Raw genomic sequence first — 20,008 nt, forward strand, 5'->3', positions numbered from 1 at the left:
GGCCGTCTTCCCCTGGGCTGGGAGAACTGGCAACAACAAAATGCTGAATCCTTATCGTGCCCCCGGGGGTTTTCCGTATGCAAGTGTATCTGTTTATTTCCCCAGTGTCGTGAAGTGGTTAGAGCGTCAGACGAGGAGATGGGAGACGCAGGTTCAAGTTCCCACTGCTATGGAAATCACTGGTTGGCCTTGGACCATTTACAGATTCCCAGCCTAACCTACCTCACAGGGTTGTTGTGAAGATTAAATGGGGGAGAGGAGAACAATGTAAACCCTTTTTGGTCCTCACTGGGGGGGAAAGTGGCATATAAATGAAGTAAATAAATAGAATACATCTTGATTTTTCCCACAAGTCTCTTAGGTTTTAGGTTCAGCGGGTGGTTTTCATGTTCAGAACGGGAGCAGAGGTGTGGTGGCGGAGCGGAATTCATCCTGTCCTTCCTCACTACATCTTTCCTTTTCTTTAGGAACCTAGAAATGTTGGGAAATGCATGCCTTTAACTGTCTTGGTTTTTAACAGATTTCAGTGATAGAGAACGAGTTAAAGTGGGTTAACCTCCTGATGTGGAGCAGCAGTTTGAAGACAGTCGATGAGGATTGAAGCTTCTTTTGGCCGCATGTAGACAAACCTAAGAAAGCTCTCCAGGAATAAATTCAGCTTATTACCTTTTATAAAGAGCTGGAAACAGCTGGTTTCCAGCAAACGTTTCCGGCAAGACGTTCCAAACATCTTGCAAAGAAGTCCGTGAAGGTTTTTAGCCCCCAATAAGCATGTTTACTGAACATAAGAACATAAGAGACGCCAATGTTGGATCAGGCCAGTGGCCCATCCAGCCCAACACTCTGTGTCACACAGAAGCCAAAAATACCAGGTGTCATCAGGAGGTCCACCAGTGGGTCCAGGACATTAGAAGCCCTCCCACTGTTGCCCCCCCCCCCCAAGCACCAAGAAGACAGAGCATCACTTGCTCCAGAGCCCCTATCTATACCTTGTGGCTAATAGCCACTGATGGACCTCTGCTCCAGATGCTTATCTAATTCCCTTTTGAAGCCGTCCATGCTTGTAGCCGCCACCACTTCCTGTGGCAGTGAATTCCATGTGAAGTGCCTGTTCTCGCACATGCCGATGACAAATCATTTGTTGCCTGTGAAAAAAGGAAACCATGGGTCGGATCCCATTCATCTTGTTCAGTTAGCAGTGGCATCTTGCATTGGGGAAAGTCTCCTTGAGACTGCAGTCTCGGGACTGTTTAAGCCAGGGATCCCCAACGTGGTGCCCGCGGGCGCCATGTTGCTTGCCGACAACTTTTCTGGCACCCACCAAGTGTTTGTAGAAAGTAAGTGGGACCAGGTGGGGCTTTTACCCAGCAAGACTTATTTATTTGTTTGTTTGTTTGATTTCTATTCTGCCCCTTCCCGAAGGCTTCTGATTGGCCATTGCAGATTTAATTGGCTGTACAGATTTTTTTTTTTAAAGTCTTGCTTTGGCAGCAGCTGCCACCACAGCACAAGGATCTCCGCCGTGTTAACTGAAGTTAAGCTCCGGCAGCCCTGTTGTGGCTGGCTCCGCCTCCCGTGGCCGCCATTTTACTGCTGCGCCCACCACGCCATGCCAAGATTCCAAATGTCCCTGCAGGCTCAAACAGGTCGGGGACCCCTGATTTAAACAGAGACGTTGGGGATTTGAACTTGGGTCTCGGAGTCCTCGGCTGGCAGAAGGAGCGGCGGTCGTGAAGGCTGAGTGAATATCTCCCCGGACAGTGATCAGAATGTAATGGGGAAAGCCGTTTATTACAGGGCAGAACCGAGGACTCTGCCCGGCACGGATTGATGAAGCGGTGGACGCTGAGCCAGCCCTGACACCTGCCCCCACTCTCACGTCTCGTCTCTTTCTTGGTCCTTTAGGCCAACCCCAACAGCGAAGAGATCTGGCTGGCTGCCGTCAAGTTGGAATCTGAGAACAACGAGTACGAAAGAGCCAGGAGGCTGCTGGCCAAAGCGCGGAGCAGTGCCCCGACAGCCCGGGTAAGCTGGGCGTAGGTCTCGGGCGCATTCTGTCCTCGCGGTTGCTGCCCGCCAGGTCCCACGCGGAAGATGTCTTTGATGCCGCGTCAGATCCACGAGGCTCGCTGCTGACTCTAGCTGAACCCACTCATGGCAAGGGTCTTTCGCAGACCCTCAGTTTTGAGACGTTTCGACTGGCGATGCCGGGGATTGAACTTGGGGTCTTCTACGTCTCGCTCTGTCTCTGAGCCTGTGTTCATTCCAGCCTCAGCTCTGCTCTCATCCCTGGGTATGAGGCACAGATAGTAGACATTGTGCTTATTCCAAAAAGGGGGGTAGTGGACTCTGAGTCAGGCTAAGACTGGGTCAGCTAGGCTTACAGTTTAGTGAGCAACGTCATTATTAAGACCAGTAGCATCAATTCAATCCATTGCAGTCGACAGCCTGACTCGGGCCCAGGGCAGCCTGATCTCGTGAGATCTGGGAAGCTAAGCAGGGTTGGTCCTGGTTAGTACTTGGGTGGGAGGCCCCTAAGGAAGTCCAGGGTTGCTATGCAGAGGCAGGCAAGGGCAAACCACCTCTGTTTGTCTGCCCTGCCCTAGATGGCCCAGGCGACCCTGATCTCTGAAGGTAGTGGTTAGAAACGCGGACTCTAATCTGGGAGAACCGAGTTCGATTCCCCACTCCTCCACATGCAGCTGCTGGGGTGACCTTGGGCAAGCCAGAGTTCTCTCAGAGCAGGTGGGGCTGAGAGAGCCAGTTTGGTGTAGTGGTTAAGTGCGTGGACTCTAATCTGGGAGAACCGGGTTTGATTCCCCATTCCTCCACTTGCACCTGGCTGGATGACCTTGGGCAAGCCATAACTCTGGCACAGCTGTTCTTGAAAAAGAGCAGTTTCTGTCAAGAGTTCTCTCAGCCCCACCTACCTCACAGGGTGTCTGTTGTGGGGAGGGGAAGGGAAAGGAGTTTGTAAGCCGCTCTGAGACACCTTTGGGTAGTGAAGGGCGGGGTATAAATCCAATCTCCTCCTCTCCTCCTCCTGTTCTCTCAAGAGCAGTTCTCAGAGCTCTCTCAGCCCCACCTGCCTCACAGGGTGTCTGTTGTGGAGAGAGGAAGGGAAGGAGATTGTAAGCCGCTCTAAGGGCAGGGTGTAAATCCAATCTCCTCCTCCTCCTCCTCCTCCACCTCCTCCTCCTCCTCTTCTGTTGGTCCTCGTTAGTACTTGGATGCGAGACCCTCAGGGAAGTCCAGGGTTGCTACACAGAGGCAGGCAATGGTAAAACCGCCTCTGTTTGCCTGTCGCTTTGAAAACCCTACGGGGTTGCCATAAGTCGGCCGCAACTTGATGGCACCCTCCACTACCAATCAGCAGCCAGACAGTGGCCATAAAGCCACAAGGTATGTTCCCCCAAGAGCGCTGCGATCAGGGAGTCTGGACCTCCTTGAGGTTCCAGGCCCCCGGGACATCAAGCTTGCCCTAACCAAGGCCAGGGCTTTTTCGGTGGCGGCTCCTACCTGGTGGAATGAGCTCCCGGCGGAGATCAGGGCCCTGCGGGACCTTGTGCAGTTCCGCAGGGCCTGCAAGACGGAGCTCTTCCGCCAGGCTTTCGAGTAGGAGCTGCCGCCGCCGCCACTATACCACCATCGTGGCTGATTTACCATCTACCTGGCCTTGGATGGGGGGTAAAATGTTGCCCAGAAGAGGAACATCATCCTGGCGCTCCGGCGTTTATTCCATCGGCCGCCAATGAGGGACATCGACCATCTTGAACTTTGAAATGAACTTTGAAATGAATCTTTAACACGTACTGTAGAGCACCATTTTAGTTTGTATTTATTGAAGTTTTAATGTATTCTATGTTTTATCTCGGCATGGCCGCTTGTTAGCCGCCCTGGGCCGTATGGCTAGGGCGGGATATAAATCCCAAAAATAAAATAAAATAAAGGTGGGTGGGTGGGGGTCCTCATGCACATTTGACTGTGAAAAGACTGTGAAGAGCATTCCCCTGACTCGGCGGCGTGCTGTTGTCTACTCAGGTCTTCATGAAGTCCGTCAAGCTCGAGTGGGTGCTGGGGAACATCGCCGCGGCTCAGGAGCTCTGCGAGGAAGCCCTGAGGCACTACGAGGACTTCCCCAAGCTGTGGATGATGAAAGGGCAGATCGAGGAGCAGGAGGAGCTGATCGAAAAGGCCCGGGAGGCCTACAACCAAGGGGTAAGGCTGACGGGACAGGAAGGGGATTCCTTTGGGACGTGCCGTCGGAGGAGAGTTTTGCAGATACCGTGGACTGCCCAAAAGACAGATAAGCGGGTTTCTAGGTCACATCTCTCTAGAGGCTTAAGAACGTAAGCCAATGTTGGATCAGGCCAATGGCCCATCCAGTCCAACACTCTGTCACACCGTGGCCAAGAATAACCAGGTGCCATTAGGAGGTCCAGCAGTGGGGCCAGGACACTAGAAGCCCTCCCACTGTTGCCCCCCCCCCCACCAAGCACCAAGAAGACAGAGCATCCCTTGCCCCAGAGTCCCTGTCTATACCTTGTGGCTAAGAGCCACTGATGGACCTCTGCTCCATATGCTTATCCAATTCCCTCTTGAAGCCGCCCATGCTTGTAGCCACCACCACCTCCTGTGGCAGTGAATCCCACGTGTTCATCACTCTTTGGGTGAAGAAGGACTTCTTTTTATCCGTTCTAACCCGACCGCTCAGCAATTTCACTGAGTGTCCACGAGTCCTTGTATTGTGAGAAAGGGAGAAAAGTACTTTTTTCTCTACCTGCTCTATCCCATGCACAGTCTTATAAACCTCGATCATTTCACCCCTCAGTCATTGTTTCTCCAAGCTAAAGAGCCCCAAGCGCCTTAACCCTTCCTCATAGGGAAAGTGTTCCAACCCTTTTCTGCACTTTTCCCAATGCTATAAAGCTGAAATGACTAAGCTGAGGCTCTCCTGCTTTGGTCCCATTACGAGAAGGCGGGAGTCTCTGGAAAAGGCGATCATGCTAGAGGAAAGCGGAAGGATGCAGGAAAAGAGGAAGGCCCAACAGGAGATGGATCGGCTCCATCAAGGAAGCCACGACCCTCAGTTGGCAAGCCTTGAGCGAGGCTGTTAAGGAGAGTGTGTTTGGAGGACATTAATTCATAGGGTTGCTGCAAGTCGGGAGCAGCTAGACAGCACGTCACACAAACAAGGGGACAATCCGTCTCCCATAGAACGCAGGGAGTCTTGGAGCCGTTTCGGTGGCTTGTAAATACCTCTGCAGCCTGCCCTCCCTGTGGGAAGGTATAGTCTAGCCAGAAGAGGGTAAATGAGGTGAGACTATTGGCTCTGCGTTTCACGCTTAAGCACAACTTTGCAGCCAAGTGCCAAAAACTGTGACAGCTCACGCCAACACGCCTCCCAGCCTTCCTGCGTGTTCTGCTTGAACCACTCTGCAGAAGATTAATCACTTGTGCTGGGAAAGTGACTTAATTTGCAGGGTCACTTGTAACTACCAGGGTAATAAATCACGGGCCTCGCGTGTGCCGTACTGGGGAAATGAGCGAGGGACCAGCTTATTCTCATCTATCCTTTTCATTCTGTGTTGAAGAAGAGATTGGATTTATACTCCACCCTTCACTTCCCTAAGGAGTCTCAGAGCGGCTGGCGAACTCCTTTCCCTTCCCCTCCCCACAACAGACACCCTGTGAGGTAGGTGGGGCTGAGAGAGCTCTTGACAGAAACTGCTCTTTTTTAAGGACAGCTCTTATCAGAGCTACGGCTTGCCCAAGGTCATCCAGCAGGTGCAAGTGGAGGAGTAGGGAACCAAACCCAGTTCTCCCAGATTAGAGTCCACACTCCTAACCACTACACCAAACTGGCTTGCGTTGGTGAGCTGGTAGGGGTTTCCAAGGGTCATCTAGTCCAACCCCCTGCACTAAGCAAGGAGATTCACAGATGCCTTCCTCCCCCAGCAACCCCTGCTCTGTGCCCAGAGAAAGGCAGAAAACCTCCAGGATTTCTGGGCCAATCTGGCTTGGAGGAGAGAATTCCTTCCTGATCCCAGGAGAGCCAGTTTGGTGTAGTGGTTAAGAGCGCGGACTCTAATTTGGGAGAACCGGGTTTGATTCCCCACTCCTTCAGATGCAGCTGCTGGTGTGGCCTTGGGTCAGTCACAAGTTCTTTCAGAGCTGTTCTCTCAAGAGCCGTTTTCTCAGCGTTCTCTCAGCCCCACCTGTTTCACAGGGTGTCTGTTGTGGGGAGGGGAAGGGAAAGGAGATCGTAAGCCGCTCTGAGACGCCGAGTGAAGGGCGGGGTATAAATCCAATCCCTTCTTCTCTTCTTCAAAGTAGTGATCGACATTACCGTGGGCGTGGAAGAAAGGGCCGCGAGAACCAAGCACTGGCTCATCCAGTGCCGACACCGGACCCGTCTTCCTCGCAGTGTGTGTGCACGTGTATGGGGAAGCCCCGTGTGCCAGCAGCCGTGGTGGTGTGTGGCTGCCCAGGCGTGCGCCTTCTCATTGCCCAGGCGTCCTAAGCCAGAGGTTCTTGTTTCCAACAGCTGAAGAAGTGCCCCGGCTCCATCCCCCTGTGGCTCTTGCTGTCCAGGCTTGAGGAGAAGGTGGGCCAGCTCACCCGGGCCAGGGCCATCTTGGAGAAGTCTCGTTTAAAGAATCCAAAGAACCAAGACCTGTGGTGAGTGCGAAACTCCAGGGGAGGGGCCACTCTTTTTCAGAACATCAGAGAAGCCAATGTTGGATCAGGCCAGTGGCCCATCCAGTCCAACACTCTGGGTCACACAGTGGCCAAAAATACCAGGTGCCATCAGGAGGTCCAGCAGTGGGGCCAGGACACTAGAAGCCCTCTCTCTCCAGCACCAAGAACACAGAGCATCACTTGCCCCAGACTGAGTGTTCCATCTATACCTTGTGGCTAATAGCCACTGACGGACCTCAGCTCCATATAAGAACATGCCGGGTGCCATCAGGAGGTCCAGCAGTGGGGCCAGGACACTAGAAGCCCTCCCTCTCAAGCACCAAGAACACAGAGCATCACTTGCCCCAGACTGAGTGTTCCATCTATACCTTGTGGCTAATAGCCACTCATGGACCTCTCTGTTCCATATGTTTATCCAATCCCCTCCTAAGAACATAAGAGAAGCCAATGTTGGATGAGGCCAATGGCCCACCCAGTCCACCACTCTGGGCCACACAGTGCCCAAAAATACCAGGTGCCCTCAGGAGGTCCAGCAGCGGGGCCAGAACTCCCAAGCCCTCACACTTTTGCCCACCAAGCACCAAGAATAGAGAGCATCACTTGCCCCAGACAGGGTGTTGTGTCTATACCTTGTAGCTAACAGCCACTCATGGACCTCTGCTCCATATATTTATCCAATCTCCTCTTGACGCTGTCCATGCTTGTAGCCACCAGCACTTCCTGCGGCAGTGAATTCCACATGTTTATTACTCTTTGCGTGAAGAAGGACTCGGTATGATCATTCTTCAGAAGACTTTCCGAGCACGCGTGTAATACTTTGATGTCCCTCACTAATTCAGGCTGGAGTCTGTCCGATTAGAATACAGAGCCGGATTGAAGAACATCGCGAACACGCTGATGGCCAAAGCTCTGCAGGAGTGCCCCAATTCTGGTAATGTGTTTATTTTTATTTATTTATCATTAGATTTATATCCCGCCCTCCCCGCAAATGCGGTACTTGTATGGTCCCAACCACCCTCCTATGCCTTGGTTAACTCCTGCTAACTATTCAGAATGGGATCGTTATCCCTATCGGTCTACTCATAGATCTAGGTCTCCTTTGAAGTCGAGACCTACAGCTACTGTTTCGCGTCCTCCGATTACTGAGCAGCCACACCAACCTGTCTACCCCAGCTTCCTGTCGTTCCACCCCCGCTCACAGTCGTTCCACCCCGTATCACGGTCGTTCCAAAACCTGACCCCAAACCGTCTATCCCATGTCAGTCAAAACCAGCCGTACGCCAACGGGGCACCACGGCCCACCCAGCTCAAGATGAGTCTTCCGATACTCCTGAAGAGGAATCTGATTCCGAAGCCTCTGACATTCCAACCACTCCGGATCATACTTCCCCTAACCCGGATATCTTCCAATATTTGCCGATCTCTCCGTCAGACAACCTCACATCCTACACTGATCTGGTCAAACGAATGGCCCACTCCTTAGGGCTCTCAATCGTTCAAACTCATCCACGGTCTACAGATTCTCTGTATGATATAGTCCAATTGGATACATCTTCAGTTATAGCACTACCCATGTCTTCTGTACTGCTACAGGCTGCAAAATCCCCATGGGGCCGTTGGCCAATCTGCCGTCTCTCTCCTCCTGCCACCTCCCAAGTGAGCACGGAAGGGCAGAGCCAGTTTGGTGTCGTGGTGAAGTGCGCGGACTCTAATCTGGGAGAACCTGGTTTGATTCCCCACTCCTCCACTTGCACCTGCTGGATGACCTTGGGCAAGCCGTAGTTCTGATAAGAGCTGTTCTTGGAAAAAGAGCAGTCTCTGTCAGAGCTCTCTCAGCCCCACCTGCCTCCCAGGGTGTCTGTTGTGGGGAGGGGGAAGGGAAAGGAGTTTGTAAGCCGCTCTGAGCCTCCTTTGGGTAGTGAAGGGCTGGGTATAAATAAAATCTCTTCTTCTTCTTCTTCTACCATAATGACAGATGCCTAATCCCATTACCGCGAATAAAACAGACCACAGGAGGACATGCAAACCTCCTTTAGGCATTCCAGTCGGCACACCCCAAAACAGTGTATGTGTCCAGAGAAATCTTCTTCCTCTTTTTCCTCTTCTTCTTCTTCTTCCTCTTCCTTTTCCTCTTCTTCCTCTTCTTCTTCCTCTTCTTCTTCTTCCTCTTCCTCTTCTTCTTCCTCTTCTTCTTCCTCCTCTTCTTCTTCTTCGAGCACCGTCCCTTGCATCTTCCCGGATCTGGGCGGGCTCCCTCGCTTCTCTTCCTTGGTCCGCGAAGCCCCAGCCTACAGCCAGCCCCTGCGGACCACCAACCACCCCCCCCGCCGCCGCCTGTTCTGCTGCGAAGCTTGCCAGACAGCTTCCAGATGGTGCCTGCTTCCTTTTCCTAACACGGCTCCCTCCGGAGGGTTGTCCGTGGTCTCATTGGCTTATCGCTGAAGAGACGAGAGCCGACAGCCGGGAACACTCTGCGCGGGCCCAGTCGCCTGCAATTAAAATCCCACGCCTCCCAGCTTTTCTTCTCAGACGTCTGTGTGGTCCGGATTAATTGCCGGAGCGTCCACAGCCGAGTGCCAGGAGCCGCCTTGGCACCGATCTTCCCCGTCGAGCTACCTCCTGTGGAAAGGGGTTGTCCCTGAGTTTGGCCTTGAGGGCTTGAGGCATGGATGTGGGATGGCCGGGAGATGTTCCCGAATGATGAGCAGGATGCTTCAGACAGTTCCGTCTCGGGCACCTGGGAAGTAGACGGAGCAAGAGCCACAGCTCAGTGGTAGAGCATCTGATTTGGCATGCAAAAGGCCCCAGGTTCAGTTTTCGGTATCTTCCGCTAAAAGGACCAGGTAGCAGGTAATGTGAGTGGCAGAGCCTCTGCTTGGCATGCAGAAGGCCTCAGGTTCAATCCCCGCCATCTCCAGTTGAAAAGCCCGAGTGGTGTGAAAGACTCCCATGCGAGACAGAAAAGGCTAATGCGATCTTGGGGGTGTATCAACAGAGGCACAACATCCAGATCGCAAGATGTGATGTGATAGTCCTGCTGTACACTGCATTGGTCAGGCCGCACCTGGAGTCTTGTGTGCAGTTCTGGAGGCCTCCCTTCAAAAAGGATGCGGACAGAATGGAGCGGGTGCAGAGGAGAGCGACGAGGATGATCGGGGGGCCTGGAGACCAAGCCCAGCCTGTGAGGAAAGGCTGATGGATTTAGGAATGTGTAGTCTGGGGGAGGTTGAGGGGGGAACATGATTGCTCTCTTGAAGTATTTGAAGGGCTGTCACTTAGAGGAGGGCAGGGAGCTCTTCCTGTCAACAGCAGAGGAGAGGACACGCAATGACGGGTTTAGATTAAGGGCGGGAAGGTACCAGCTGGATCTTAGGAAAAACCTTTTGACAGTAAGAGTTGAACAACAGTGGAATCAGCTGCCAAGGGAGGTGGTGTCCTCCCCCTCCCTGGCAGTCTTTAAGCAGTGACTGGACAAACCCTGCAGTGAGCAGGGGGTGGGACTAGATGGCCTCTATGGCCCCCTCTGGCTCTCTGATTCTATGAGATCCTGGAAAGCTGCTGCCAGTCAGAGTAAGCAGTGCTGACTTCTTTTAGGGAATGGGCTGTGACTCAGTGGTAGAGAAGGCAGAAGGTCCTAAGCTTCTGCTTGAAATGTTGAAGAGTTACTATTAAACTATCTGTAACCACCATGACAGGTGCTGCGGTGGCTCAAGTGGTTAAGACGCTGAACTGCAGGCTGTGGAAGGTCGGTAGTTCAGCAGTTCAAGACCCGGGTGCCGCTTGATAGAGTGAGCTCCTGTCTCTGGTTCCAGCTCCTGCCAACCTAGCAGTTCGAAAGCAAGAAATTGCAAGTAGATAAATAGGTACCACTTCGGTGGGAAGGTAACAGCGTTCCGTGCGCCTTGGTGTCTAGTCATGCCGGCCACATGACCACGGAAACGTCTTCGGACAGCGCTGGCTCTTCGGCTTTGAAACGGAGATGAGCACCACAACCCTAGAGTCGGATTCGACTGGCTTTCAAGCAAGGGAACCTTTACCTTTTTAACCTCCATGGCATTTTGTGGCTGGCTTGGCCCTCATGCAGCTGCCGTTTGCGATCGTCTCCCCACCGCCCCGCGTCAGAACTCCAAAGGTGTCCACCGACTCAGAAAGGCAGCGGCACTCCGGTGTAGGCAGACGGCACGGGAGGCGCATCCAGCCGTTCTCGTGGCGATGTTTGAGTCTGATCCTGGCTCCCCAGGCGTGATGCTTTTGCTTCACCCTAAACTCTGCCCCTTCCAGTCCACGTAGTTGATCCCTTCTGCCCTCCCAACAGGCCGTGCACCACTTTTCTACTTCCTGAAGTGAGCGTTCTGACGTGCCAAGTGGAGGCGTCTGCAACCAGTTTGGTGTGGTGGTTAAGTGCGCGGACTCTAATCTGGGAGAACCGGGTTTGATTCCCCACTCCTCCACTTGCACCTGGCTGGATGACCTTGGGCAAGCCATAGTTCTGTCAGAGCTGTTCTTGAAAAAGAGCAGTTTGTGTCATAGCTCTCTCAGCCCCACCCACCTCACAGGGTGTCTGTTGTGGGGAGGGGAAGGGAAAAGGAGTTTGTAAGCCGCTCTGAGCCTCCTTTGGGTAGTGAAGGGTGGGGTATAAATCTAGTCTCCTCCTCCTCCTCCTCCTCCTCTTCTTCTTCTCCTTCTCCTCCGAGTGTTGCTTACCAAGTCATGCCCTGAGTTGCTGTTGCCAAAAGTGGCAATTATTCCACCGTTACTCTATCCTCTGCGTGCTTATACTTGTGGAATCCCACACGGACTCTGCTATCCAGTGCTGAGTTTTCTTTTTTGCTTCATTTATGCCAGCGGGGACCCAGAGTAGGGGACATGGTTCTCTTCTCTTGTGTTTAACCTGAAAGCAACCCTGTGAAGTACTGGAGACTGAGAATGTGTGAATGGCCCAAGCCTCCCTCCCCCCCCAGGCAGGCGTCTGTGGCAGAGTGGGGATTCTAGCCTGGGTCTCCCAGATCTAGCCATTGTCCTGGAATACAGGCAGAGTTAGGCAACAGAGTTTGGCCACAGAGCAAAGCAACAGAGCTAGATCATAGTCAAGAGTCCAGACCAGAGATCAAATACTGGTTTAGCAGCAGTCAGAGTTCCTGGGTTGTTCAGGAAAGCAGAGCCAAGGCAGTCCGAGGTCGTTGATCAGGCAGGTCCAAAAGGTAGAGTCGAGGGTCAGCCGGTTGCAGGAGTCAGGCAGAGTCCAGAGTTGTGGTCACAAACTTCACAGGGTTGTAACAAGTTGCTTCCACAATCTGCAGTTCTCCGGGTCTGATTTATACAGGCCTTCCTTAACAAGCCTGACTTACAGCCGACTGCTCAGAGGTGCTCCCGCACTTACTCAGAACTGCTGCCATTTAAGCAGCTGGCGCCAAGCCAAGAGGCGAGCACTCCGTCTGCGTGTCCTGAAGTCTTGCTGGAGCTTTTCCCTTTGCTGGTCAGTTAACGGGGGTGGGGTGGGGGCTGGTGGGCTGTGTTGCTGCAGCTGTGCTTCTTTGGCTACTTCAGAACGATGTGTGGGTGGGGTTGAGGTCAGTTGCCGGCAATGAATCTCGAGGCTCCTATATCTCTGATTCACCAACTTTAGCTAGTTCAGAGCTGGCTGCATGTGGCTCCTCGACTCCTGAGGAGTCTTCGGGCACACTAGACTCAGGCTGGTCAAGCTGGCCCACGACAGTCCAGGGGTGTCGAACCCATTTGTTATGAGGGCTGGATCTGACATAAGAAGAAGAAGAGATTGGATTTATACCCCGCCCTTCACTTGGAGTCTCAGAGCGGCTTACAAACTCCTTTCCCTTCCCCTCCCCACAACAGACACCCTGTGAGGTGGGTGGGGCTGAGAGAACTCTTGACAGAAACTGCTCTTTTTCAAGGACAGCTGTGCCAGAGCTTGTGACTGACCCAAGGTCACATCAGCAGGTGCAAGTGGAGGAGTGGGGAATCAAACCCGGTTCTCCCAGATTAGAGTCCGCACACTTAACCACGACACCAAACTTTGTCGGGCCGGGCCATGTGTGTAACACAAAGTACTAGCTAAATATCAGGAAAAACTTCCTAACTGTAAGAGTGGCTGAGCAGTGGAACAGTCTGCCTCGGGAGGTGGTGGATGCTCCTTCGCTGGACGTTCTCAAACGGAGGCTGGACGACCATCTTTCGGGTATGTCGTAGGGCTATCTTTCGGCTATGCTCCTGCAGAGTGCAGGGGGTTTGACTAGATGACCTGCAAGGTCCCTTCCAACTCGTAACATTCTATGATTCTATGATACTCTCCAGTACTTTATGTTACATTTTATGGCACGCATGGCCCGGCCCAACAAAGTGACATTTATGTCAGATCCAGCCCTCATAACAAATCAGTTTGACGCCCCCAGCACCGCACTGGTTTTCGGCTCTGGGGGGTCTTGAGAACTAATACTTTGGGCTCTGTTGCCAGAATAAAAAACATAGTTTTGCACAAAGCATCTCACTCAATCGAAAAGAACATGGTTTGGATGAGTGTTTTTTCAATCTTCCTCCAAATGTCCAAATTTGCCATTGGAGAAACTGAAATAGGGTCTTTTAAGAGAAAGGGAGGCTTCCCCCCCTCAAATATTTCAGTTCCCCTCCCCCAGGTATCTTGAATCAGGAGCAATGCTCCCTCTCAGCTGTGGAGTCTTGTGAGCAAGAATTCTACTTTGTGAGCAACTGGCATTAAAGTTGTGAGCAGGTGATTTGGCCACTACATAAATTAGTTTGCTCCAGAGCCATCCTTCCTGAGCTAAGACCAAAATGTGTGAGCCAGAGGTTAAAAAACTGTGAGCTAGCTCCCACTAACTCAGCTTAGAGGGAACACTGATCAGGTGCATGGCAGTTCTTAATTTCAGTGTGTCACGTTTTATTGTATGACCACAGCTGTCCCACGGAGCTCTCCGCTGGTTTCTGTAGAATGCCAGCTCCAGTGGGACAGGCCACAGGGCAATATGTGCCACTGAAACACATTGGGCTCACGTGGCCGTCTGTGGGTGCCAAAGCAGCTGGAACAAGAAGGGAAAATTCTTTCCGTGGGGGGTTTTGTTGGCCAGGCGGTGGCAGTGCGGCACTACGACTCAAAGCAGTCCTGGAAGAACTGACGTCATTCAGCCAAGCTGAAAGTGAATGCCGTCCGGAACACGCCTGAAGCTTACAGCTGAACAAAATCCCCGCCGACTGCAAAAGTGTGCGATTTAAAGAACTATATGTTGTCCTCCCTTACCCCCTATGAATCATTGTTAGTCCCGTGTGAAAGCTTGAGTAACTGAAAATCGCTCGGAGCCAGCAGCTCTGCAGGATGAGCGATCAATAAATCGAAAGGTATTGTTGTTGTTGTTGTTGTTGTTAGCCGCAGCATTCCCTGCTTCTTGGCAATGGTAAAGGAGTCTTTGAAGGATGCTGATTTCCGCCTCTCTTCTTTTAGGAATCCTGTGGTCAGAAGCGATCTTCCTCGAGGCCCGGCCCCAGAGGAAAACCAAAAGCGTGGACGCCCTGAAGAAGTGTGAGCATGACCCCCACGTCCTCCTGGCCGTGGCCAAGTGAGTACCTTCACGCATTAGTTTCCCCGTTGATGGAGAGGCGATGCCCAAGGGGGAGAGTGTCTGCCTTGCATACAGAAGGTCCCAGGTTCAGTCCACAGCATCTCTAGCAGTGGGTGATACGCAAGAGCCGAGACTCTGGAGAACCTCTGCCAGTCACGGCAGAGGATACTGGCTTTGATGGAGCAGGGGTCTGATCCAGTGTAAGGCAACTCCATGTACAGATTCATGTGCAGGTAGGGAAACCTGAATCCCTGGTGCAGGAGTCCCCGACCTGGTGTCCGTGGGAGCCCTAGTCCCCACCGACACCTTTACTGGTGCCCACCAAGTGTTTTAGAAAGTGGGTGGAGTCAGGTAAGGACTTGTCCAGCAGTGCTTCTGATTGGCTGCTGAAGATCCATTTGGCTGTGCAGATTAAAAGAACATTTCAGGGGCGGCTCCCTCCACAGTGTTCGTTTTATTCTCTCACCGCTTTTCCCCGGTGAATCGGGTTCAGGGCAAATGCCCCAATCGCTAAAGGCATTTTCAGAGATCTGCCGGTGGCCCAACGGCCACCGTCTTCCTTTGCTTAACTTGTCTTCCTTTGCTTAACCTGTCCCTCTCCCAGGCTCTTCTGGAGCGAGCGCAAAATAACCAAGGCTCGCGAGTGGTTCCATCGGACGGTGAAGATCGACTCTGATCTGGGGGACGCCTGGGCTTTCTTCTACAAGTTTGAGCTTCAGCATGGCACAGAGGTGACTTGGAGGGGGGAGATCTGGCAGCTTAACAGAACCTACTCAGGGGACTTCCTAGTTTGGGGGAGCAGGAAGCATCAGTGGCTTCTAGAACAGGGTCACTTCCTGTTTCCAAGTAAGCAAAAGTTGAGATAGGTCTGTGTTCCAGGGATCTGGAAGGAATCTACATCCCCTCTAAAATCTCTATTCACCTGTGCATCTCCCCCTCCCTTGAGCCTGTTTGAAGAGGGCCCATTTCTCCCCAACAAACCTGTCCCTGAGACTTCCTTCCTTCCTTCCTTCCTTCCTTCCTTCCTTCCTTCCTTCCTTCCTTCCTTCCTTCCTTCCTCCCTCCCTCCCAGTCTTGTTGGGTCCTTTTCCTGGATCTCTAGTCTTTCTTCCGCTTTTCCCCTGTTGATCTGGAAATGGCAGGTCTTGAATCCGGGGTGTGACATGCAGAAAACTGTGCAAGGGGCTACTAAGCTGTGCCCCCCCCCCATTCCCTTCGGTCATCCTCTGGGGCCTCTTGCAGGTGCCTGGCCCCAGGATGCCTCGGTTAGCAGTTACCAGGGGAAGGGACTTCTCAGGTGTGGCCCCTGCCCTGTGGAATGGACCCTCGGATGACACCTGTGCCCTGCCGGACCTGTTTAGGTTCCACAGGGCATGCAAGGCTGAATTATTTAGGTTGGCCTTTGGAGGGGTAATCCACGTGTTTGGGCCGTTTGAATAGTGGTATGGTGACAGCCACATATTTTAATAACTTAGTAATGTAATATTCTAATGGTAATATTTTATATTTGTTATTTGTTTTTACCGCATTGGTTTTAATGTTGTAAGTGGCCACGAGAGCCTTTGGGTGAGCAGTGACTAAATAAATCCCTAATAAAATAAGTAGATGGTAGGCAAACAGACAAACCCACAGCTGAGGCTGCTGGCATGATTGAGAGCAGAGGGGCTGGCCCTGCGGCTCCTGGCCTCACGGGAAAAGTGGATCTATTTTTATTCATTTATTTATTGGATTTTTTTATTCCATCCTCCCCAAGCGGGCTCAGGGCGAACCACGACAAACAGAGTCAAATACTCCTTACCATACAATTACATTACATTAAAATCACTAAAACAGTAAAATCCAGAGGTGGCAGCAAATTGCATAAAAGAAAAATATTTATCCATTCATTCATTCATTCATTCATTCATTCATTTAGACTCTTACCCTGCCGAGGCAGGCTCAGGGCTGCTTACACAAAACCCAATAAATAACAAAAATACATCTCAGTATAAGATACACAATAAAACGGTTTAGGCCGTTAACATGTCAGGGGCGATCCAGATGTAGTAAAGTGCGTCTAAGAGCATGTTCAGGGGTGCATCCACCATCCACCCCAGGTAGCTTCGGCTGGAAGTAAGTCGGCACAAGGGCGTAGCTGATAAGGTGCAGCTCCTATCGGAATGCCTGCCGGAAAAGCTCCGTTTTCACGGCCCTGCGGAACTATTCCAGGTCCCCCAGGTCTCACCCTGGAGTCCTGTGTCCAGTTTTGGGCACCACATTTTAGGAAGGATGTTGACAAGCTCGAGCGTCTCCAGAAGAGGGCAACCGGGATGGTGAGAGGGTTGGAATCCAAGTCTTATAGGAGGAAAGGCTGAAAGAGTTGGGTATGTTTAGCCTGGGAAAGAGAAGGCTTAGAGGGGACATGATTGCAGTCTTCAAGGGACAGACGGGGAGGGGCGATCCTCATGGGATTGAGGGCGGAGGATTAGGAGGGGCGAGAACGCTTCGTGCAGCAAAGGGTGACGACAGCCCCCCCTCCCCCCCCGTGTACCTACACAGGAGCAGCAGGAAGAGGCACGGAAGCGCTGCGAGAACGCAGAGCCGCGCCACGGGGAGTTGTGGTGCGAGGTCTCCAAGGACATCAGCAACTGGCAGAGGAAGATCGGGGAGATCCTGATGCTGGTGGCGGCCAAGATCAAAAACACCTTCTAGAGCCCAGGTGGCACGTAGCCGTGCCGTGGGACTCGGGCTCCTTCCCTTTGGCACGCGCGTCGGGGACTTTGTCTCTTCGGAAGCAAGCGGCAGAGTTTTGGAGCAGAGCGGATGGACAGGACCAGGCTTCCCGGAAAAGTGTTCCCGAGGAGGCATCGCCGTGCAGCGGACTGGTACCAGCAAGGAACAAAATGGCATCGGCACAGACAGATGCTCTACCCACCAAGTTCGCAGTCCCGGAACTGAAACAGCAAAAACTCGGGAAGGGCAGTTTAGCAGCTTTCATTTTACTCCAATGCCCAAATCCCTGGTGTCGCTTTGGCTCCAGGTTCCCTCTGAACCATCTGGCTGATGGCTCTGGGTAGCTTTCCTGTTTTCTCTACTCCTGTCTCCTTTTCAGCAAAGATCTGCTCGCTTTTTAGTTTCCAGTGAGCCCAGGGGCTGTTTCTACACTAAAGAGACGAGCTGGGTTTTGAACCAGTCGTGGCGTTCTGTAGGCATCCCCTGGGAACGGTGATTTTTTTTTTTCTGTGGCTGTGCTCTGCTTTGTGAGCCAAAGGTGAACACAGGAGAGTTGTTAGCAAGCTACACCCTTCCAGGGTTCACACTGAAACCCATTTAGGGCGTTGCGTTGCAGACATGACTTGAGACAGGCCCGGAAGGCGGACAGGCACAGAGGAGGTAGTAGGAGAACCGGAGGAAACAGGCAGGAGGTGAGGTCCAAACCGGAACCGCCTCCTTGCAACGTCAGGACTGAGCCTTGTCAAAATGCCTTAACGGGTTTTGATGCAATGCAGGACAAGAGGCTGTTTTCGAAAGTTGGTTATTCCTTTTCTCCCCTCCGGAACGTTAGAAACGGGGAGGAATCGGGTCTCCGTTTGGAGGAGGAGAGTCCCCCTGAATGTCGGAACAGCTTAGAGGCCATCATCAAATAGAACCGAGAGAGAGAGAGAGAGAGAGTTTCTTGGCCCCAGGGGTCCCAGGGGAAAAGCATTCCGTTGCCCACACCAAAGGTGAAGAAGCGGCTGGTTCTCGGAGGGCTTTGGCTGGATAGAAATTGCCCGAGAGCTTATTGGGCCACAGGAGTCCCAGGGGAAGAGTGTCCCTTTGTCCGTGCCAAAGTGGGGGACGACTGGCTAGTTCTTAGAGGGCTAGATGCAAATTGTCTGGAGACGTCTGCTGCAGAAGTCTCATTAAAATGAACGGGTCCTGCATAGGGATGCGTATTTGACCACCTCCTGCTCACTTTTCCTGGGTCTTGCTCAGAAGGGAATTTCTCTCCGCTTGGAAGGAAAGCTCCCCACCCTGTACAGATGCATTTTTAAAAACGCGGGCCCAGTTTTAACTCTTTATTCCCCATCTAAAGTTGTGTCCTGTGTTCTCCCCCCTCCCCCAAAATGCGACAGAACCTGTTCTTGGATGAGACGAACGGGCCCGCCACCCTCAGTACCCTCTGATGCAAAACTGTATTTGTGTGCTAGGATATAGCAGGGTTTGCTCCCCTGTGGTTCTGCACGACATCTTTGTTGGAAAAGCTTGTTTTCGCCACCGATGGTTGTACAAAGCGCCGAGCTGTAAAATACACTTCTGTTCTGTTTTGTGTTACCTTTTGGCTCTCCTCTGTTCTGTGCGTAGCGGGCTTTCAGCTGCATATATGGGTCAGGCAGGTCACTCCTCGGCCTGATCTTCTTCTCAACGTGATTTCCGAGACTCAAATGTCCTGCTGAGGAAGAGAGGGATAGAAACAAAACAGTGGTGCAAGCCGTTAACAGCCCAGCAAGGAGAGACGTTTTCCACTTGGTTGTCTGAAGAAGAAGAAGAAGAGGTTGGATTTAAACCGTGCCCTTCACTACCCAAAGGAGTCTCAGAGCGGCTTACAAACTCCTTTCCCTTCCCTTCCCCTCCCCACAACAGCAATGTTCCCTTTAAGCTGTGGAGTCTTGTGAGCGAAAATTCCGCTTTGTGAGCTACTGGCGTTAAAGTTGTGAGCGAGCGGTTTGGCTTCTGCATAAATCAGTTTGCTCTGGAGCCCTCCTTCCTGAGCTAAATCAAAAATGGGTGAGCCGGAGGCTAAAAAACTGTGAGCTAGCTCACACCAAATCAGCTTAGAGGGAACACTGCCTGTGAGGTAGGTGGGGCTGAGAGAGCTCTGAGAGAAAATGCTCTTGAGAGAGCCGCTCTAAGAGAACTTGTGACTGGCCCAAGGTCACACCAGTAGCTTCATGTGGAGGAGTGGGGAATCAAACCCGGCTCTCCCAGATTAGAATCCACACTCCTAACCACTACACCAAGCGAGCGGTGACTCACGAAAGCTCCTCCCCTGCCACAAATTTTGTTAGTCTTTAAGGTGCTGCTGGAATCTTGCTCTTTTCGACCACCGTGGCCACAAATTTAAGATGAGACCAGTGTTGGGTTTGACTTTGTCAAAGGAGCCGTGTATAAGCCGGACTGTTCCTACTGTTTAGTCTGAAGGCAGGCAGAGATCCTACAAGCTGGGGTGGGCGTTGTCTTGTGTGCGTGTGCGCGTGGTCTCTGGCTGCCTTTGCCAAAGACATGTCACTCTGCTCCTGGTCTCTTTTAAAATACACATTTTTAAAAAACCACAGAAAAACAGTAATTAAAACATAGCAGAGAGGAGGGATCATTGAGGAAGTGCCAGAAGAAACACAAACAATTTCACTCTAGCAGAAGTCACTGACCAAAGGAGGCAGGCGAATACCTGCAACAGGAAAAGCCCTCTCTCTCTTGGGTTTCCCCCCTTTCAAATCTCTGAAGGGGGCACTGAAAGCAGTATTGGGATCAATGTTCCCTCTAAGCCGTGGAGTCTCGTGAGCAAAAATTCCACTTTGTGAGCGACTGGCATTAAAGTGGTGAGCGAGTGATTCGGCTGCTGCATGGATTAGTTTGCTTTGGAGCCATCCTTCCTGAGCTAAGACAGAAATGTGTGAGCCGGAGGCTAAAAAACTGAGCTAGCTCACACTAACTCAGCTTAGAGGGAACACTGATTGGGATATTTGGTTAGTATA

At 52.1% G+C, this 20,008-nt stretch overlaps 1 protein-coding gene across 1 annotated transcript in view; it reads left to right on the plus strand.

Moving 5' to 3' along the window:
• Positions 1 to 18,549, plus strand: part of PRPF6 (pre-mRNA processing factor 6) — a gene marked incomplete at its 5' end in the record, with an annotated part of 24,984 nt that extends 6,435 nt beyond the window's left edge. Inside the window, 7 exons of the mRNA XM_015410680.1 lie at positions 1,906 to 2,025; positions 4,042 to 4,218; positions 6,548 to 6,681; positions 7,542 to 7,633; positions 14,174 to 14,288; positions 14,896 to 15,022; positions 16,830 to 18,549. Coding sequence (XP_015266166.1) covers positions 1,906 to 2,025; positions 4,042 to 4,218; positions 6,548 to 6,681; positions 7,542 to 7,633; positions 14,174 to 14,288; positions 14,896 to 15,022; positions 16,830 to 16,982 — 918 coding nt within the window. The remainder of the gene's footprint in view (positions 1 to 1,905; positions 2,026 to 4,041; positions 4,219 to 6,547; positions 6,682 to 7,541; positions 7,634 to 14,173; positions 14,289 to 14,895; positions 15,023 to 16,829) is intronic.
• Between the last annotated feature and the right edge of the window lie 1,459 nt (positions 18,550 to 20,008).

This window comes from Gekko japonicus, unplaced genomic scaffold (genome assembly GCF_001447785.1).
Source record: "Gekko japonicus isolate JY-2015 unplaced genomic scaffold, Gekko_japonicus_V1.1 scaffold5773, whole genome shotgun sequence".
Lineage (NCBI taxonomy): Eukaryota > Metazoa > Chordata > Lepidosauria > Squamata > Gekkonidae > Gekko > Gekko japonicus.